The 21,845-nt window shown below is 38.3% G+C and overlaps 2 protein-coding genes across 7 annotated transcripts in view; one reads left to right on the forward strand and one right to left on the reverse strand.

Annotated features, from left to right (window-relative positions):
- Positions 1-5,695, forward strand: part of LOC126092138 (dystrobrevin beta) — a 630,369-nt gene extending 624,674 nt beyond the window's left edge. For 5 of the 6 annotated variants that reach the window (XM_049907600.1, XM_049907604.1, XM_049907602.1 and 2 more), the window contains one exon: positions 1,012-5,695. In XM_049907600.1, the coding sequence (XP_049763557.1) occupies positions 1,012-1,149 (138 nt within the window). In that variant the 3' untranslated portion in view covers positions 1,150-5,695. The remainder of the gene's footprint in view (positions 1-1,011) is intronic. The other variant, XM_049907605.1, reaches the window with a different exon arrangement.
- A 1,248-nt stretch (positions 5,696-6,943) lies between these two features.
- The window catches only part of LOC126092140 (ATP-dependent RNA helicase DDX24), a 69,481-nt gene continuing 54,579 nt past the window's right edge, over positions 6,944-21,845 (reverse strand). Inside the window, exons 5-10 of the mRNA XM_049907606.1 lie at positions 21,498-21,643; positions 20,904-21,175; positions 19,735-20,069; positions 13,524-13,641; positions 13,231-13,408; positions 6,944-8,007 (exon numbers count right to left, since the gene is read on the reverse strand). Coding sequence (XP_049763563.1) covers positions 7,710-8,007; positions 13,231-13,408; positions 13,524-13,641; positions 19,735-20,069; positions 20,904-21,175; positions 21,498-21,643 — 1,347 coding nt within the window. The 3' untranslated portion in view covers positions 6,944-7,709. The remainder of the gene's footprint in view (positions 8,008-13,230; positions 13,409-13,523; positions 13,642-19,734; positions 20,070-20,903; positions 21,176-21,497; positions 21,644-21,845) is intronic.

Genomic DNA, 21,845 nt, shown 5'->3' on the forward strand with positions numbered 1-21,845 from the left:
TGAAAAATGAAATAAGAAATGTTGCTGTTGAATATTATGCATGCCACAATATGAACACCTGACTGTCACCACTTGCACAACAGATTTGTGAAATCCAGTTGCTGTTCTTCACACTGGAAGCAATCATCAATTAAAAGATTAAATACTAATCAAAGTTGTGGCACATAATTACAAATGGCTACAGTTCAAACACGTTTTATTAATATTGAGAATGAGTGAAAAACAAAACTTGTACTTACTGTTGGAGCGAGTGACACATCAGTTTCCTCATGTATTAAAAATAATTGATACCACTGAAGTTGGCAAATTTTCACCAAACCACCATGGGGTGCATACATCCATACATCCTTTAGACTCTCAGTTGCTAATGATTCCAGTGTACCTTTGAAGTGACATTCCTAATTTCACTTTATTACAGTTGTATTTAGAAATACAATACTAATGAACATATAAAACTTGTAGCATTACCCCAGATATCTCTATAAATCAATCTATCTCTATAAATCAAGCTGACTGTACCACATGCTACTCTCCCAAAAGTACCAAAGTAAATGCTGAATCATAACCAAGGTGTCTATCTAACTTCAGGAAATCCTTAGCAAATCTGACACCTGCCCCTTTCCCTCTATACAAAAGGCATTCACAACAAGATAAGAACTAGGAGTTGTAACAAAAAGTGCTACCCTTCAGCCACTTACAGTTCCAAAATTAGCCTTGTGTCCTTTAATATCACAAAATATGTATCTTGAACACTTTCCAGTATTCTGTTTTTATTGTGAAACACAAAACTTCAGTTTCAAAAGCTCATGCAAGCGTGTGATTTATTGTGGGGTACAGTAATAGAATTCTCAGTCACCATAATACTGATTTTTCACATCTCAGTTTACTATTTTCAGAGTTTATAAAATGAAGAATTATTAGATGGGTAATGTAATTTAATAGACTAATATTTCATTGAATTAATATTTCCTCCAGGCCAATAGAGTTTTAATTGATACGGTAAATTTCCAGGCCTTGCGCAGGAGAGCAAGCGGCCTTACAGACGATGACAGCTATAAGGAAGATGATGACTCATACATTCGCACAGATGACGACGATGGTGGTTCAACAGATTGGGAAGAAGCCATGAAACGTTGGGTCAATCGATAAGAGTTCAGTTTTTAGAAATATTCTTTCGAATTGTTCAGTTACTCTCTTGGAACAAAAATGTGTGTACATCATATTGATAATGACTGCTGTAAAGCTGGTATATTGCAGATACAAAGTAAGCTTCTGAGATTATATATCCACTGCTGAAAGCACAGTGCGTCAACAGTGGTATAAAAAAAAAGTTCTTTCAGCTGTAATGTAATATGACACATTCTGGAAAGACACAACACTTTTAATTGGTCTGTTCAGTGAGGATATTAATAAGATGTTTTGAGTTTATTCATAATTTTGTGCCTCACTGAAATTAATTTTAATTTTTAAGTGAATGGTGCTGTTTGAGACGAGATAAAGCACTAACTTTCACACATGCATATCATTATACACCTATCATTTATTTTAGTTACAGTAAAACAGGGAGCAATGTAAAGGGCACCAATAATGAACTCTCTGCAGTTAGTACTTATGGCAAGAAAACTGAGGGTTCTGCCAGTCTGAATAGATTACAATAGAAATAATAGACACAAAATACATTCTCTGAAATATTTTCTAAAGAACATGTCCATTTAGTCAGCACTGTGTGCTAGGAATAATGGTTTGATATTATTAGGTGCTAGTAATCTCACTTTCCTATACTGAATATTTGTTTAGTTAAATGACGATCACAACAGATCATTATTAATTATTTCGAAAATATGTTATATGACACTCAACCAATGTGGGCATTGCTGGTGCTTGCATTTTTTTGGACATATTTGACCAACACGTTGATCACACAAATAATGTTATATAAATGATATGAAGCATGCATGACCTTTTCATATCTTAATGAGTGACAAATCATCATAGTTAAGTTACCTCCAGACTCAGGTATATGAAAGTGATTTAAACTGGTTAATAAAAATCAAATAAAATAGGAAGGAAGACCAATTACACATTCACGACTGCACCTATTTCCTTCTGGTAACAGAGCAAGAAATACATACCTTTTATTCTAAGTTCTCTGTACATGAATTCTACATTAGAAGAAGCTAGTGTCACCATGGTGTGGGGAAGTAATCACACAATTGTGAACATCGATGTGCTTACTCTCCAAGGTGCAGTCAAAAAACTGTGAAATGTCTCAAAAAAGACTTGCGTGCCTCATCCTGATGCATACAGGTTACTGCCAAGTGAAACATACAGAGATGATCGTTATATAATTTCAGGTGATACTGTTGAAGCACAGTAGGTTAAGTTGTAAATATTTTGCTGTGCAATAGAAATGCCATACAAACGAGAGAAGCTTTAGTGGATACAAATCCAGTTCCTAAGACATTTCATTATTTAACCTATATGATGGATTCACCACTAAGATCAAGTACTGCGAAAAAAATCAATTCTTTGGGAATATCCTTGTCCACATTACAAACTTGGAGTAATGGAAGCTATTATGGGCATGTTTCATACTCTTCTCCATTATTGAAAGAAAATTTTATTTTTCGATCCATAGCTAAGACTACCAGAAAAATATTATGGGCAGTTTTTCCACTTCTTCTTACAAGACACTCTTCATTCAGATGATCAGTATTTCCTCACTGCTTCCATCCTGCTCAAACTGAAACACTCTAGTAACTTATTTCATAAATCGTTCTAGTCTGACTGCACTATCCTCAATCGTGAGTGGGGAACTAGCACCAATAATGGATCTAGGGGAATGGGCAATGTAGAATGGACTTCATATAACACTATTTTTTGTATAAATGAGGTAAAACACAATGTAAATTAACACCTGAGTTTTGTTACATGACAGAAACAAAAATGTGTAAGTGAACAGAAGACACACACCAGGGCAACATAATTAACAGCCTGTACATAATGAAGGTGAATTTTGAAATATGTTCATCTGCAGTTTTGCTTCTGAAAATTGAAATATGAATAAAGGTCAATTGGCAAAAAATACTGATCAGATTTGTGCACCTGTCTATTTAAGTAAATTTCATATTGCTAGAGTCTGCAAAGTGTACAGATATCTACATGAAATTGTTCTTTTGGGTAAAAATTTATTCACTTTTTTTGCTATTAATCATTTACTTCAAAAAATGTTCTCGAGGTGTCAGCTATACATGTACACAAATACTTCTAATTATGTGGAAGTTGTTTACATCTCAATTTATGGATTAGTTGAATTACTAGGACATTAATGAATTTGGGCCTAATTGTTGAATTTCAGTGTCTATACTGTGTAATGCACCTTTATTTTTAAAAAAGTTGTAGAGATAAAAAATTTTTTACTTTTGGCCAATTCAATGCTCTTCTGCCATATGAATGGCCTTCAAAACTGATTTTAATATTTCTATGTTCTCCAAAGAGCCAGATGTTTAATTCCTGTTTCTGCTAAAGCAGCTGATTGCACATAACAGGAAAGGCACGATGGCTATTCTCCAACATCGACATATATGTTACAGGTTTTGTTTGCTTTGTATAATACTTTTCAAAACACTTCTCCTCTTACAAGGGAACCTCCCCATCGCACCCCCCTCAGATTTAGTTATAAATTGACACAGCGGATAGGCCTTGAAAAATTGTACACACATCAATCGAGAAAAAAGGAAGAAGTTGTGTGGAACTATGAAAAAATAAGCAAAATATACAAACTGAGTAGTCCATGTGCAAGATAGGCAACATCAAGGACAATCTGAGCTGAAAAGTGCCGTGGTCCCATGGTTTAGAGTGAGCAGCTGCAAGAACGAAAGGTCTTTGGTTCGAGTCTTCCCTCGAGTGAAAATTTTACTTTCTTTATTTTCGCAAAGTTACAATCTGTCCGTTCATTCATTGACGTCTCTGTTCACTGTAATAAGTTTAGTGTCTGTGTTTTGTGACCGCACCGCAAAACCGTGTGATTAGTAGACGAAAGGACGTGCCTCTCCCATAGGAACCGAAAACATTTGATCGCAAGGTCATAGATCAACCGATTCCTCCACAGGAAAACACGTCTGATATATTCTATACGACACTGGTGACGGCATGTGCGTCACATGACAGGAATATGTTGTCGACCCACCTAACTTGCACACCTGGAGAATGGGTAAAAAGATTCTTCTACCTTGCCCGATTTAGGTTTTCTTGTGGATGTGATAATCACTCCCAAAAAGTGATGAAAACTTAAGAGTTTGTCACATAAACAGCAACAAATGAATGCAACAGTTTCACAGTCACAGTTTTCCCTGTGCTCTATCAAAACATATGTTTTTTTACGTTTTCAAATGTTTCCGTGTGTAGACCATCAAATCCTGCATATGTCCAAGGAAATCTGAACATGTCCTGGAATTTTGGAGAGCGAAGTTGATTATGTGTGAGTGCCTGAACTTTGATAATTGTCTGTAAACAAAAAATTAAACTTTTCACTCGAGAGAAGACTTGAACCAAGGACCTGTCGTTCCGGAGCTGCTCGCGCTAACCGCGGGACCACGGCGCTCGTAAGGTCATATTCTCCTTGATGTTGCCTACCTTGCGCATGGACTACTCAGTTTGTATATTTTGCTTATTTTTTTTCATAGTTCCACACAACTTCTTCCTGTTTTCTCGATTGATCTGTGTTCAGTTTTTCCAAGGCCAATCCCTGTGCCAACTTATAACTAAATCTGAGGGTGGTGCAATGGGGAGGTTCCCTTGTTAGTAGTATGTGGCACACTAAGGTTTGGTAGTTCCTGATTTCATGGCTTACAGTAAAAATAAATTTACAGCTGCAAGGCAGTCCAGGAGAGGGACCTTTCAATTTATTCATGTGCACCAACCTGATTTACTACAGGGAAGGCAATATAGGTGTACACGAGAAGAAAGAATGAATTAAAATTACGAACTGTGAAGCTTTGTATAGTTTGTCAGTCAATCATACTGGCATGTAGATCTATGAAAATGTAAATATATATATATATAAATGTAAGATCTGTGTAATTGCTTTGTAGATTGTATCTGCACATGACAAACTATTATATGTAACAAACCTCTACACTGTTACCAGTCCAATTTACTGTAAGTGTAAACTGTATTATATAATGGCACTATTTTATTGTGGATGGTGTAAAATATATTTTAAAATGGAAAAACTGTGGTGGACTACTTTTTTAAAAAAATCTCCTATGGCAGATGTAAGTATGAGCAGCTTGTAATAAGTTCGTATGTTGGTAAAAGGAGGGGAGGGGGAATCACTTGTGTTTCTCATCAAACAATACTATTCATGGAATGTATGCTTGTGTAGGCTTTACTTATGCATATTCTTTTACACAGTTTTGAGCTATAACAACAAATCTCGAACATTTTTAAGATTACTTTCTTGCCTTACCATGTGTTTCAGAGCTAACAGACAATTAAAACACAAGAATATACCTCAAATTAGAAATTCGAGGTTGGAATATCAACAATATTATGAAAAGTATAGGCTGCTACACACTGTAAAGATGACATGTCAAGTTGCAGACAGATACAATGAAAAGACTGTTATACACTGAGCTTTCAGCCACAACTTTATTCAGAAAGAAAAAAAAAAAAAAACACACACACACACACGCACACACACACACACACACACACACACACACACACACACACACACACACACACACACAGGACTGCTATTTCTGGCCGTCCCAACCAGAGTGCAATTGCATTGAACAGAAGTAGTGGAGTGGAGTGCAGTGGATAGGGGAGGGATAGCAGGGTACGAGTGGGGGGTAGATAAGTGAGAGTTGCCTGGCAGAGTATGCAGAGACAAGACTGGGAGGCTGTGGGAAGTGGGAAAGGAGCAGAGAAGGGGTAAGGACCAGTGGTTGCATTGGCGGAGAGTGACACACAATGAGGATGAGGGACATGAATTGGCATGACCAGGGGGAGGGGGGGGGGGGGTTGCAGGAACTGTTGAGTGGAGGGGGTGGAGACAGGGGGTTGTCGTAGGTTTAGGCCAGGATGATTTCGTAAACTGAAAATGTGTTGTAAGGATAACCCCCATCTGTGCAGTTCAGGAAAGTTGGTGGTGAAGCAGAGGATCAAAACTGCCCAGGTTGTGAAGTAGCCATTGGAATCAAGCATATTATGTTCAGCTGCATGTTGTGACACAGGGTGATGCACTTCATTCTTGGCCACAGTTTGGCAGTGACCTTCCATCCTGCTAGACAGCTGGTTGGTAGTATAGCCAATATAAAAAGCTGTGCAATGATTGCAGCAGTGCTTGTATATGACATGGCCTCTTCACACATCCCCAATTCTTCCACCACCCCCGACTACTTCCTTCATCAGGGCTTTGATTATCACAATCATGCCCTGAAATGAGGGTCATCCTACCAATAGCCTTCCCATCCCTCCTCATAGTCCATCCCCATGCCACTCAGTCTCAACCCCTTGCCAAAGGGAGCATATCAGTATGGAACACCCAAATGTAAGACCTGCCCAATCCACCTGTGAAACCATCCATGTCATTTGCCACCAGTCCACCAGGATAAATGGCTACCACCAAACTGTGACCAAGAGCAAAGTAGACCACCCTGCAGCACAACATACAGCTGCTTTACAACCCAGGACATCTGGATCCTCCCCTCCACCACCAGCTTTTCTGAACTGCACAGATGGGAGTTATCCTTAATATACATTCTCCACTCCCAAAATCATCCCAGCATCAACCTATAGTAACTCACGGTCCTCACATCCTCCACCCAACAGTTTTTGTGCCCCCCCCCCCCCTCTGTCTTATCACCTCACCCTCCTCGTGTGTCACTCTCTGACAAAGCACCCACCAGTCTTCACCCCTTCTCTACTCCTCCTCCTCCTCCTCCTCCTCCTCCTCCTGGCAACCTTGTCTTGCCATTATCTAGTCCCTACACACTCCACCAGGCAGCATCCACTCCCTCTCCGGATTGCTGCTTTCATTTGACACAGCTGCATTCAGACTAGAAAGAGCAGTCGCACATGATTTTGGGTGTACGTGGTTTCTTAAGAAGGCTTTAGCTGAAAGTTAAATGTGTAACAGTCTTTTCGTTGTGCCCCAATCTATCCTTTTACAAGAACATATCTGACATTTAATGTAAATTACTATGTAAAGTGTGTATTTATCTGAGGTAATTGCAGTCAAAATCCAGAGTAAAAATTTAAGAATAAGTTTGTTGTTGTGGTGTATCTTTTCTGCTCCTCCTTGTTCCACTGTTCATTTTACAAACCACCGTGATGGATATTCACAGGGACAGTTACCTAGAATAAGTCTGGCAGTTTCAAATTTGAATGAAATTTATGCCTCTGCAAATCCCCGCAATCTTGTGCACATTCAACCTGAGTTAAAAACTGACTTCTGTACTTGCCTTTGGAAAAATAGTGTAGCTGTCTGTCAGATCAAATTTATACATTATTTTTGTTTCCTAGTAGCTGTTGGCTGTTGTATTTTGGGATGCAAAACAGTTATAGTCAAGTAATATTCAACATAAATCTAGAAACACCACCATTATTCTTGGTTATGATTTACTTTCTCTCTCTTTCTTAAAATACAAATTTATATACATTTTTTAAACCATATGTATTTACAGTACTATCCTTCACAATTATTTTTTCTTTGAATAATTTCTTCCCTTATTGTTCTTCAACAGCACAAACATTCCAGGTTTTCTAACAGTTATGTGTTTTTTGCTCTTCTGCACTTCCTGGAAAACTTTCACTGCAGCAACCTCTGGGACTGTTGCCTTGACAAATGGTACCTGTAACTGCCCAGTCTTTGTTGGATACTTGCCTGAGAATCCTCTTGGGAAAATTGGTTTTGACAGAAGTGTGTTTAACTGTTTTCTTTTAAGTGATGCTACTCTCTTTATTTCTACTGCTGTCTCTCTGCTCAGTCCAGATGGCCTAAATGTGTATTAAGGAACTGTAAAATTATCAGTCGTGAACAGTAATTTAATGCTCAACAATGTGTTAGTAAAAATTTACACCTTATTTAGGTTATTTTGATGACTGAGTGATACACACACACACACACACACACACAATAATAAGCTGCTAGGGAAATAGGTAGTGGTGCATGTGAGTATCTTTATTGCGTACATACTTTATTGAAGGAGAGTAAATACTATGTCAACATGGTAGCTCCCATTCCTTTTAAGGAACAATTCATGGACAGCTGTTTCAAGACTGAATTGTGCCCTTTCGAGGTGACAAGTTTCAGCAATAACTCAATGGCTGCAAGTAAGCAGTTTACTACAGAAATGTTATTGCCCAATGGAAAAAGAATGCAACAACTGAGCTGCAGCACTGCTTTATGAGACTCAAAACGCACAAATGTTAAGTGTGAAGCAAAGAGAGAAATTTCTGCAAATACATGTACATGTACAAGCCAAGATTTTGTGACCTTTTCAAAAAAGCCTGTAAAATCTTCATGATTACATTACCTGAAAAGAGACCACATAAATTCATCTATTGTTCTTATTTTTCTTAAAGATACAAATCAGAATCCTTATGATTGTCACAGTGTCCCGAAGGGAGGGCCCTGTTATCTGTCATTGCAATATGTGCAGTAGAGTATCTATTACTTAAATTTGTCTTCAGCTACTCAACATTTTGGTTCCACATGTTTCCTCTGGTAGAACTCTGATGAAATAACAAGAAGCAAACTACCATCCGTCACACAAATGTTACAGGTTTTCTTTTATGATTTGTGGGTCTGTAAATTAACTGACTATGCATCAAAGTGGCACACTAGCTGTGAGAGAAGCAATGATTTATCGACAGTAGCGGTAATTACAAAAACTTTGTGGAAGATGGTTGAGTTCATAAGCAAAAAGGAACAGGCTTTGTTCAAAAACTTGATGACACCTTCTGACATGCTAGAAAGGACTATCAGGGTTCACACACCGAATCGATCACCAGCTACTTGAGAAAGATAAGAGCAGCTGGAGAGAAGTGAGAGCAAGGCAAGTATGAAGTCAGCAGCTCATTACATAATTTATTCATGTGGAAATAAAATAAATCACTTATTCAGTCAACACTGATAGGTGCACTCAGACTTCCTTCATTTAACTTGCTATCATTCAGATCTTTCTTGTTATTACTGTTGGCAAGTCCATGTACTGCTTAATCAAAGATATTTGAGTTCCGTGAACATTAAGTGGCAACACAGTCTCAAAATCCCATTGCCACTAGTAAAAAAAAAAAAGTAACAGTAATGACTCCCAACTTGCAGCTGTGTCTGACAAACACAGGATCAGTGACAGAGAAGCAGTTTACATTCTGGTAGCTAAAATTTTGTTGGACACACTTTAAGAGAATTCAACCTAGAGAAAATTATAGAGAATTTTCAGAGTTAGCTGCACTGAACCAACGAAGAAACTGGTACAGTTGTGCGTATTCAAATACAGAGATATGTAAACAGGCAGAATACGGTGATGTGGTCAGCAATGCCTACGTAATACAACTGTCTGGCTCAGTTGTCAGATCAGTTATTACTGCTGTAACAGCACATTATTACGATTTAAGTGAGTCTGAATATGGTGTTACATTCGGTGGCATGAGTGATGGGACACAGAATCTCTGAGGTAGCGATGAAATGGGTATTTTCCTGTACGACCATTTCACGAGTGTACTGTGAATATCAGGAATTCAGTAAAACATAAAATCTCTGACATCACTGTGGCTGGGAAAATATCTTGCAAGAATGGGACCAACGACAACTGAAGAGAATCGTTCAACGTGACAGAAGTGCAACCCTTCTGCAAATTGCTGCAGATTCCAATGCTGGGCCAGCATGCGCACCATTCAAGCTTTACGTCTCGCCTGGGCCCGTCAACACCGACATTGGACTGTTGATGACTGGAAACATGTTGCATGGTCGGATGAGTCTCTCTTCAAACTGTATTGAGCAGATGGATGTGTACAGGTACAGAGACAACCTCACAAATCCATCAATTCTGCATGTCAGCCGGGGACTGTTCAATCTGGTCGAGGCTTTGTAATGGTGTGAGGCATGTGCAGTTGGAGTGATATGAGACCCCTGATACTTATAGGCATCCATTCATGTCCATTGTGCATACCGATGGACTTGAGCAATTCCAGCAGGACAATGTGACAGCCGGAACTACTACAGAGAAGCTCCAGCAACACTCTTCTGAGTTTAAACACTTCTGCTGGCCACCAAACTCCCAAGACATGAACATTACTGAGCATATATGGATGCCTTGCAACGTGCTGTTCAGAAGAGTTCTCCACCCAGTTGTACTCTTACGGATTTATGGACAGCCCTGCAGGATTCATGGAGTCAATTACCTCCAGCACTGCTTCAGACACAGTCAAGTCCATGCCACATTGTGTTGCGGCACTTCTGTCTGCTTGCAAGGGCCCTACATAATATTAGGCAGGTGTACTAGTTTCTTTGCTCTTCAGTTTACGAATTACTTATTCTTGAAGTACTCCTGGCACAATGAGTATTCCATGAAGTTTCGGGACTGCATCCAGATTATGTCAATATACCTTGTTGCATAGTATCCTCCCATGCTCCACAGGGCCATTTATTACTTGAAAAATATTTGTCCCCCTTGATGAATCAATTTCAATATATCAGTATTTTTCTTGTCACTGAGTACAATGAAGTGTGGTTATCCGCCTCTGCTGCAGCCAGAACACATTTTATTTGTGGTCTATGTTTCCTGAATCATTCACCTAATCTGTCATTTGACAAATAATAATAATAATAATTAAAAGGTTTGCATTTAGGACTCAATCAAATCCCAGAAATCATCAATAATGAGATATAACAATTTGTTTCTAATAAAACAAGTCTATTCCTTAGCAAATTTGACTTGAGTCATGAATTCATTGTGATGGATCCTCCAGAGCTGCACGAAAATGAAAATTTTACCAACTGTCCACACCTAGCCAATAAAATGAAAGCTATAAATGATATGGCTGCAAAGGGTGTCAAACTCATGGATGACTACAACAAATTATTAACAAATGAAATGACTGTGTGTGGCATTATTGGCTGAAAGACCTCATCTGGGGCTGTTTGACCACCTGTTGCAAGTCTGTCTATATGACGCCACTTCAGCAACTTGCACGTCTTTTTACTGAAAATGAGATGAAATTATTAGGGCAACACAAACACCCACTCTTTGAGAGAAGAAAATCTCTGACCTGGCCAGAAATTGCAATCTAGAGGCAGTGACGCTAACCACCTGAACCACAAGCTGCAGACAATAACTAATAGAACCAGTAGACGTCTAAGTATCAAAGAAAATTTGATTTCTCATTTTATTTGCCTCACAAATATTATATGTAGAACTGTTGTATATTTAATAATGGACTTGAAAGTAAATCAGCTACATCAATGTAAAGTTTTCCTCTTCATTGTTTTAGAAACTTAGGGTCACAGATTCCCATTTTTCTATAGATCACAAAATGTACGTACGTACGTGTGTGTGTGTGTGTGTGTGTGTGTGTGTGTGTGTGTGTGTGTGTGTGTGTGTGTGTGTGCACAATGGCTCTTAGCAAACATGAAAGCAGTTGAACTATTACTTAAGTTCACTACATATGGTGTCCCAGGGTGAACTGATGTGACAGAAACCTTAAGAGCTATGAGCACTTTTTCAGTAGAAGAGATGTGTTTTACAGTAGCAAAGATGATTAAGTGCTCATAGTTCTTAATGCATGGATTTTTAGAGTCTATGTTTATTAGAAAATTTTGTTTCAAATGATTGTTCCTGTTATGTCCCTGAATACTGACCATTTCTCCTGGGCCATCCATGATTATGGCAGTGTAAGACAATGGGGACAGCAGAATGAGCAAAATAAAGTGTGGCACAAAAATTGTATATGCTGTTTAATTGTCCACTACTTCCAAATTGATGGAAACATTCAATTTTTAGTAGTTTAATAGCTTACTGTTCTGCCAGTCTCCAAACATGCATTGTTTTGTTTTGTTTTCAGTTACGTGACTAAACATAAGTGCAAAGCTCACATTCTATGAAAGAAACACAATTTTAAAATGGTACATTAAGTACAAAATATAAGTGAGGTTCTACTCCAATGGTGAAATAAGCTTCAAATAAAGCATTCTGACACATGTCAAAAGCTGTGCTACAGGTGTACACAAACAACAATCTCGATGACCTGTAACAGCATCAAGTCCAGTGAACTCCTGTGCTGTGTTACAACAATTTGCTTGCTCACCACAGACATCTGTGACACAGTGTGCCTGTGAAACCAGGGTAAGTTGTTCATGTTCAGTGCATTTTGAAGATTGCAGAGCTTAAGTGCTACATCCCTCGACTGCAACGAATGAGGACAACCCATATGGAGTGCTGTGAGTGGTTTAATGGCATGGTGAACAACAAAGAAGTGTCTGTAGAGATGACTGTGTGATCTGATGGGAAGAAAGTTAAACTCAGTGGTAAAAATAAACCCCATAACTGTGCCTACTGGGCTGCTGCAAATACACGTCACCATGAATTACCATGACCATGAGTGAATGTGTGCACTGTGTATTATCTTATTCGGGATTGACTGAGCTATTCTTCTATGAGGGTGCAGTAACTGTGAGGTGTACCTAGAGAAGCCTTGAGACATCTATTCCATCTGTGAGCTGTATGGGGACATAAAGTTTTACTTTCAACAAGATGGTGGCTTCACCCCACTACTGTAATCATATCTGGGAGTATTTCAACAAAAATCTGCCCACACGATGGACAGGCCGAAGAGATTTTGTCGAATATCCACCACGTTTTCCAGACCTAATGGCTCTGAACTTCTACATAAGGGGAAAATGAAAAGACTTTTTTCATCAACAAAAACCAAGCACACTGTATGAGCTTACAGAATGCATTGAACATTCATGTGCAGATGTTAATGGTGATGAAACCTACATTGGGCGCAATAACTTGAATTTTGAAAACATACTTTCACCTAAAATGAGACATTTCCATTGGTTAATTTAGACATTATTAAACAGTGTACACATTTTTTGGACCACTTTGTATGTAATCTGGAGCTATACAGCCCAAGTTACACTCATCCATTCACTCTGTTTTCCTTCTTGAGAGGAGTCCAAATGATCTGGATGGGGTTAAATTTAGTAAAGGATACATTTCATTTTCATCCAAAACCAAATCCATATCTTTTATTGCCTTCTGAAACCAGTTATTTTTTGCATGGTGACGCCGGCAAGTCAATTCTAGCTTATCCAATTCTCTTGCAAGATGAACACGTTCCTTCACTCCTTTGAATAATGAGTCATCTACAGGAAATAAAGGCAGATCCTTGTCTGAAAGAATACACAAAGGATATAAATTATAAGTGGCTCTAAAATAAAATTATTACTCTTGTAAAAAATCAACAATGTTGTGAAATGTCACTATGTGGGTATCTTAACACTGTACCTCGCCCAAGCGTTCTACATAGTCGTGCATAATAAGAGACTTCACTTGGATCAATCAGAAGAATTGTTAGGCCTTCTTTTTCCACACGAGCTGTTCTGCCACTACGGTGTATGTAGCCCTGAAATTAAATGACATTAGGTTATGGTGTATATATTGTATAATTTCAATACAACTATAAACGACAGACTCTGTGATGTACCCTGAATGTGTGTTTCATTCATTTGAAAGCCAACCTAATACTCCCCGTGGCCATTCCCAAGAAGTGTTTTTAAGTGTTTATATAAATAGGAGGGTACCAGGAGGTAGATTTTGGCAATCAGTCAATGTGAAACTAAAATATGGTTGGTAGGTTATAATTTCATGACGCTGGTGTGGCCATCACAGCACGTTATCTATATCAAGATGAAATCCTGCCTCTTAAGCAGTACTATGCTCAGCTATAGCAAAATGCTTTTACAATGGTTTAAGTCTTTACGGCAATGTGTACATAATTTGGACTTGGTCTTATGAATCTACAAGCTGCAGATAACTATCAAAGTATTCAAAGATTATAAAAATCTTGTGTAAGAGGTATATGCTGAGCAGATGCCCTGCAACATTGTGTCAAAAAGAGAACCGTATATGGTGCAAACAGCTAATGAGGGCTTTTGTTCATTATATACTTATACCTTGAAATCTGTACAGTACCTTCATTCACACAATAAAACCTGCAGATTGTTTCAAAACAACTATTTTATCTTAATTACACACACATATGGCAGGTTTCAGAAAATATTTAGTAGTCAGTGCTAAGGAAGGTTAGGAGAGTTGTTCCTCTCAATGACCACCTAAGCCACCATGTCTAGTCTTGCTGCTGACTGACACAGTTTGGTTTATTTCATAACATTCCATGTCATTTCTGGAGAACTTGAGTGGGACAAATGATGTTAATAGTGCTACAAAATGATAAAGTAAAATAAATTACAGTGCTAACAAAAAAATAATGTGCATTCATTTACAATGAATAAACATGTTTTGGTAAGAACATACATACTGATAAACAGTAACCTAACTATGGTGCTAAACAAAGATTCAATCAAAGACTACATGACAACTAAGACAGTTATGTTCCAGGTCTGGAACAGGCAGTGATTCTGCGACAACATTGTGGATATTTCATTACTGCATATAATTCCAATACATCTGCTTCTATAATGGGGTGAATGTATGTTACAATGCAAAACTGGATTCAGAGATGTGTGAGGAGATCGGTCCTATGATATAAGAAGATGGTATCTGTTCTTTCAGACATGTCCGAAAGACTGGTGATCTTGCAGCTCTGGAAGAATGAAATTACAGTAAAATCCAGACCTTTAGCTGCTTACAGGTGTTGATAAATATCAACAGGGACAGTTGAAAATGTGTGACCTGAGCAGGACTTGAACCCGGGATATCTCCCACTTACATTGCAAACATGTCCAAAAGAACAGGTACCATCTTCATATAGATAAGGCTAACTGGCCAATGATCTTCAGTATAGATGCACTCACATTGCCAGAACTCTTACGGGATTCGGTAGACTGACTGCCATGAGTAATGAGTATGGTGGGCAGGGGCACTACAAATGTAGTGTGTGGACAGTAAGTTGGGAATGTGGGTCTCACAGGGAGTGTGCCAGAGATAATGCCTGTAAGCAGCTAAAGGTCTGGATTTCATTATAATTTCATTCAGTCCTATGAGGTTAAAAAGAAGTGCTCCATTCTTGAACTGCAAAATTCACAAACCACAGTTTCTCATTTCCTAGTTACACTAACTCATTATCCCTTGTTTGTTACTTACTGTCTCAGTAATTTGCTAAAACATTGAAGGTGATCATATGTGAAGAGACAAATGAAAATCTGTACTAAGACAGGATTCATATCTGTATCTCCTGCTCACTAGGCACATATGCTAACCACTACACCATCCTGGCACAGTGACTTTGCACAACTGCACGGAGTACCCTAGCACAACGCCCTCCTCAATCCAAATTCCTATTCACACCTCAGCCCAGTTGGTATTCCCCCTAAACTCTAACAGCACTGCAGAGGCTCTCCAACTGTACTGGAATACTACATCAGCATCAGAAAAAATGGGAGATCCTTCCTGAAATCCAGCTGCCAAGGTCCAGGGATTATTTGCATCTAGGAACTTCAATGTCGGGCATGTGATGGAGCTCTTTAGTGGTATGGGTGTCAAGAAGAAGAAGAACTCACACATTGTGTATGTAGTACCAGGGGGAATTGTGATGCCATATGAGGAACAGGTTTTCCCATATGCCATGAAAAGCACAGGGTACAGCCTACAGCTGGTGGTTTCTCATGTCAATACAAACACTGTGTGTTGCTTTGGATCAGAACAGATTACCCCTGGTTTCTAACAGCTACATAAAGTTGTAAAGACAGCCAGTATTGCTTGTAAGATGAAGGTAGATCTCACTGCTTGCTGCAATGTTGACAGGACCACCTGTGGATCTGTGGTACAGATCTGTGTGGAGAGTCTGAATCAGAGGCTCTGACAGTTCTGTGACTGTGTAGGCTGTAGATCCTTAACTAGCGCCATAGAGTGGAAAAATGTGAGTCTCGGGAAAGTACAGACAGAGGTACAGTCTAAGAGGGAGCAGATCAACCTAGCAAACATTGGTAGTGTGGCTGTAAACTGGCATAGCTGTGTTAACAAAGAAGCAGAGTTCCAAGCACTCATAGAAAGTACAGAATTCTAGCTAAAGCCAAAGAGAAGTTCAGAATGTTTTCGCTAAAGATGTTGTTCAAAAGGATAGACTAAATTCAAATGGTGATGGGGAGTTTGTTGCTGTTAGTGTGTGTAGAGGTTATACTTAACAACAGGAATAATTCGTTCATTTCACTGAGCCCCCCCCACACACACACTCGGATAATATAATGAGAATTCGAGTCTTATTTCGAACAGGTACTTGATTCACAGTTACTAGCGACTTCAATCTACAATCAATACTTGGTAAAAATAGATGTTAAACGATGTATCATCCAACTTTGTACTAAATGCTTTCTCTAAAAATTATTTTCAGCATGTAGTTCAGGAGCCCATAGGAAGTGTGAATGGTTCTGACAACATACTAGATTTCGTAGTAACAATCACACAGAAAGTGTCATGGCAGGCACATGAATTAGTGACCATAAGGTCATTATAGTGAGTTGAATACTGTAAAATCCAAATCCACCAAAAATAAATGCAAAATATATCTATTTAATAAAACAGATACAAATCTGCTTGACACTTTCCTAAAAGACAGTCTACATTCCTTCCATAGTAATTATGTAAGCATTGTGCAAATGTGGTTTAAATTCAGTGAAATAGTTGTGATGGCAATTGAGAGTTTTATACCAAGTAAATTAATAACAGTAGGAATAGATCTCCCACAGCACACGAAATCAGGTCAGTGCACTGTTCCAGACGCAATGAAAATAAGAATGTTCAATTTAAAAGAACACAAAATCTACAAAATTGTGAACAATTTTGAGATGCTCAAAAGTTAGTGCAGATTTGAATGCAAGATGCTTTTAATAGTTTCTACAGCAAGACCCTGTCTCAAACGCTGGTAGAAAATCCAGAGAGATTCTGGTTGTACATAAAATATATTAGTGGCAATGCACAATCAATATCTCCACTGGTTGATAACAATGGTACTGTTAATAATGACAGAGCCACAAAAGTGGAGCTACTTAACACAATTTTCTGAAATTCCTTCACCAAAGAATAGGCAGTAAATATTCCTGGATTTGAATCAACAACTGCCAACATGAGTAATTTGGAAGTACATACCCTCTGTGTAGTAAAGCATCTTAAATCAATTAAGGAATGTCATTCAGCCCTTATTATATACTAGTTAGGTTCTCTGATGAAACAGCTCCTATTTTAGCAATCATATACAACCACTTGCTAAATAAAATATCCACACCTAAAGACACAAGACAGGAAGGAGAAGTAAACTGCTGAATTAAAGGCCCATATCATTGACATTGATCTGAAGCAGGATTTTGTAATATGCTGTATTCGAACATTACGAATAACTTGATGAAAACAATCTACTGACACATAACCAGCAATGATTCAGAGAATACTGTTCTTGTGAAACACAAGTGGTTCTTTATTCACACAGAGTAATGAGTGCAATCAATGAGGAGCTCAAGCTGATTCCTAAAGACTTTTGACATTGTTCCTCGCAAGTGGCTACTAATCAAACTGTGTGCCTATGTAGTGCTGTCTCAGTTGTGCAACTGGACTCATGATTTCCTGTCAGAAAGGGCACAGGACTCTAAAACAGTAAGTGTGAGGTCGTCCACACAAGTACTAAAATTTTTTTTGCCAAACTTCAGTTTTTCAATAAATAACACAAATTTAAATGTTGTAGATTCAATTAAACACCTAGGGATTACAACTGGAATCATCAGATACAAAACATTGTGCACAATGTGAACCAAAGACTGTGTTTTATTGGCACAACACTTAGGAGATGCAACAAATCAACCTATGGAATTGATTACACTACACTTGTCCATCCTTTTCTGGAGTATTGCAGCGCGGTACAGGATCCTTCCCAGATAGGACAGAAGGCATTGAAAACATTCAAAGATGGGCAACTTGTTTTGTATTATCAAGAAATTGAGGAGAGAGTCATGGATATAATAAGCAAATTAGGATGAGACTCATTAAAACAAAGGTACTTTTTTGTTGTGGCAAGATCTTTGCACTAAATCTCTATCACCAACTTCCTCCTCCGAATGGCGATATATTTTGTTGACTCCCACTTACATCGGGTTACATCGGGTGAAATGAACACCACAATAAAATAAGGAAAATCAAAACTTGCACAGGAAGATTCAGGTGTCCATTTTTACCATGCACTAATCAAGAATGAATCGGTTAAGAAATATTCTGAAAGTGATTCTATGAACTCTTCACCAAACACTCAAATGTGAACTGCAGAGTAATCAAGTATGTGTAGATGAAGAGGATCATGTCAGCCTTCTGCACGACCAGAGATATGTACAATAAAAATAATATATCTACAGATGCCGAGATCAAACATTACATGCAAACTGAGGAATGCAGTACTGTAAGTGGCTGAAATGATAACACTTGAAAGACATAGCATAGAACTGCAAAATACTACATCACAAAAATGGTAGCGAGACATGGATGCAAGGACCTACAGTAGAACTCTTCCAGAGTATGAGAAAAACATTAGGAGAAATCAGAATGAAAAGGACAAGATTTGCAGGACAGGACATCAGGGTGAATATGGACAGAATGACCAAAATATGGAAAAATTGCAGGACAAGTGAAAGAAAAGACAGGAACTAAGTAGTTGATGGACTCTGAAGGAAAACTAGAAGAGCAAGTACACAGTGACCATTACACCACACATCAATGATAGGCGAGGATAAAGGAAAATGATAGTGTGTCACCAGTCGAGCAGACAAGACTACAGAGTTTGGAAGAATACTAGCAGACAAGAGAAAGGAGAAGAAAATGTTATCCATGAAAGGGCTTATCCATGGTCCTAGAAAGGCTGTAGTGGAAGAAATAAACACCTTTGCCACAAGAAGAAAGATTATCAACAGCAGTCTATTGATATGTTGCTAATCAGTTTGTGCGTGAAAATGTAATGTTTAAATTCCCCAAGATACCAGACAATGATAAAAGTGAGACTCAGCAACAAGTTCTGAATCCACAAATAACAGAATCAATTGACAGAAATAAGTACTCTGTCTAGACTCCTAAGAACTGTTATTTGTTTTCTCATTTTTGGGATGTCAAACCCAACAATAACATAGGCTGTCTTGTGTTCACATTTGTCATAGGTTTTTCAGAATCACTATGGAAGCTGAAAACCAATAACCAAACTACATGTCCAGGTTTGAGAGTGGAAAGTTCAACACCAAGCCTTGAGGCATAAAACTGACTAAAATTGTAGTTGTACCCTCCCATTCCTTGATTTTCTTTCATTTCCATTCTCTCTCCCACTCCTCCCTCCCTTCCTTTTCCCTTCCCTTATCTGTATTTGAAACACTACGATTCCAAAGCTTGATTTTTTTATCGTCTTTCTTTATGTGCTAGAGCGGTATATTTCAGTGTTTCTCGGGGATGTGTAACTTTATCTATTTATCTTTACTAGTTTACACAGTGCTGATATTTAGAAGCAAAACATTACCTCAGATGTGCGAGGCACTTGATAATGTATGACATGTTCCACACCAGGAATGTCAAGTCCGCGAGCTGCAACATCAGTAGCCAACAAGACACTATTTGGATCATTGCGAAAGCGATCCAGGTTTTTGAGCCGCTGACGTTGTACCATATTGGCATGGAGAGGAAGGGGGTTACATTGTAGCAGCTGCAGCAACTGTGTGAGGCGCCGGACACAGCTGATACTGTTGCAAAACACCAGAGTGCGACCAGGATGTCGCTGTAATAAGTAATACAGGTAGTCATCTTTCTCCTCCAGGGTACAGCAAATGCGTGACTCGAGCAATGTTCCTGCTGTACCTAAAAACCAGAAAAGAAAGCCTGATTTACTGACAATTCAGATGCAACAAAATTATGTACAAGAGATACTTAACACTAAAATCACAGCAAGCATAGAAAGCAAAATTTAACTGAAAGTTTTCCTTGTATTACGTTTAAGTAGGTATTCAAAGTAGTCACAACAAGTATCCACTAGTTATGTAAATGTTATGCACAGTTTGTGTGAAAAGATACTGGTGCAAGTAAGGGGGAAAAGTATTGATTATACAAAAGTGAGCAGTAAGAATAATACATGGTGTTCACCCACGGACTTCATGTAGGTACCTCTTCAAGGAGCTAGGTATTTAAACTGCACTGTCACAACATATTTTTGCACAAATTAATCATCACAAATAATACATCACAATTTGAAAAGAACAGTGATGTCCATATCTACAACACTAGAGTGAAAAATGAGCTTTATTACCCATTATTAAAGCTGTCAGTGGCTCAGAAAGAAGTTCAAAATGCAGCAACAAAATTTTTTTATCATTTGCTTGATAACGTAACATGTCTGACCATAGCAAGGCAAGTTTTAAATTTAACTTAAAATCATTTCTCCGGGACAACTTCTTAACTTCTTCTCCAGTGATAAATTTCTATTTATAACAAAGTGTTATTTTTAAGTGTAGTAGTTGCGTGAGACTGACTAAAAGAAAACTGTAGTTATTAATTTTAACACTCATCACGTATACATGAGTTACACGGCCGAGGGGGAGGGAGAGGGGGAGAAGGAGAGGGAGAGGGGGAGGGGGAGGGGGAAAGGGAGAGGGAGGAGGAGCAAGGTAAAAATTATGATTTATTCACAGTATTTACCTTTTTCTTGGGTGATATCGACAACCTTTGGATTTGTTATTCCCAATAATGAGATGATGCCCTGCAATTTTTGGCCAGGTGTCAGACGTTTCCTTGCCTGACCCTTTAAATGTCTTGGAGGTTCATGCACAAGTGTAAGTGTTGCAGAAAAAACGAAGTTCTGCCGACTACTTTTCCTACCCTCATCAAGATTAATACGTTCCAAAAGTTTCTGCAGTTCTTCGTAATGGCCCCTCTCAAGCATTCGATCTGTTTCATCGATTGCAAGATACCTAAGACAGGAAATAATTTAGTTTTTTTAGATTCCTCTCTCTTCCTTACATTATGACAGCAAATTATTCTGCATATTTCCAAAAACTAGTGTCACCACTAGAGCAATATGATTTGAATATTTCAAGTCAGTTTCCCATACAAATTACATATTCCAGGAAAAATGCATTCAAAGCCAAGATTTCCCATCTTCATGTATTCCATTTAGAATTTGTGATCAATGAATAAATACATGGAAAGCTAGAACATCCTTAGTTTTTATGTACTGTCCACATTATAAACAACCATACACCGAAAAAGATAGAAATTCATTTTTAACATTACCTTATATCATCAACTTGAGACAGGTGAAGATTCCCTTCTTGAATGAGCTCCCAAAGCCTTCCAGGAGTTGCTACAACAATGTCTGGACACTTTCGAAGCAGTCTCTCCTGCTTTTCTGTAGAGAGGCCTCCCACCACAACTGAAACCTGACAAGGAATTTAAGACTATTGTCGATGTGAATAATACGGGCCAAACAATATGACATAAGCCTGACAATAACTAACTTGCTTGTAGGCAGAGACAAACACTTAAACATATACATGTGTACGATTCAATTTTTATTTAACTGGCATAGTTATCCCATCTGTCGATACATAAGAATATTTTAGCCATATAAGGTGAATAGCA

This window comes from Schistocerca cancellata, chromosome 7, assembly GCF_023864275.1.
Source record: "Schistocerca cancellata isolate TAMUIC-IGC-003103 chromosome 7, iqSchCanc2.1, whole genome shotgun sequence".
Lineage (NCBI taxonomy): Eukaryota > Metazoa > Arthropoda > Insecta > Orthoptera > Acrididae > Schistocerca > Schistocerca cancellata.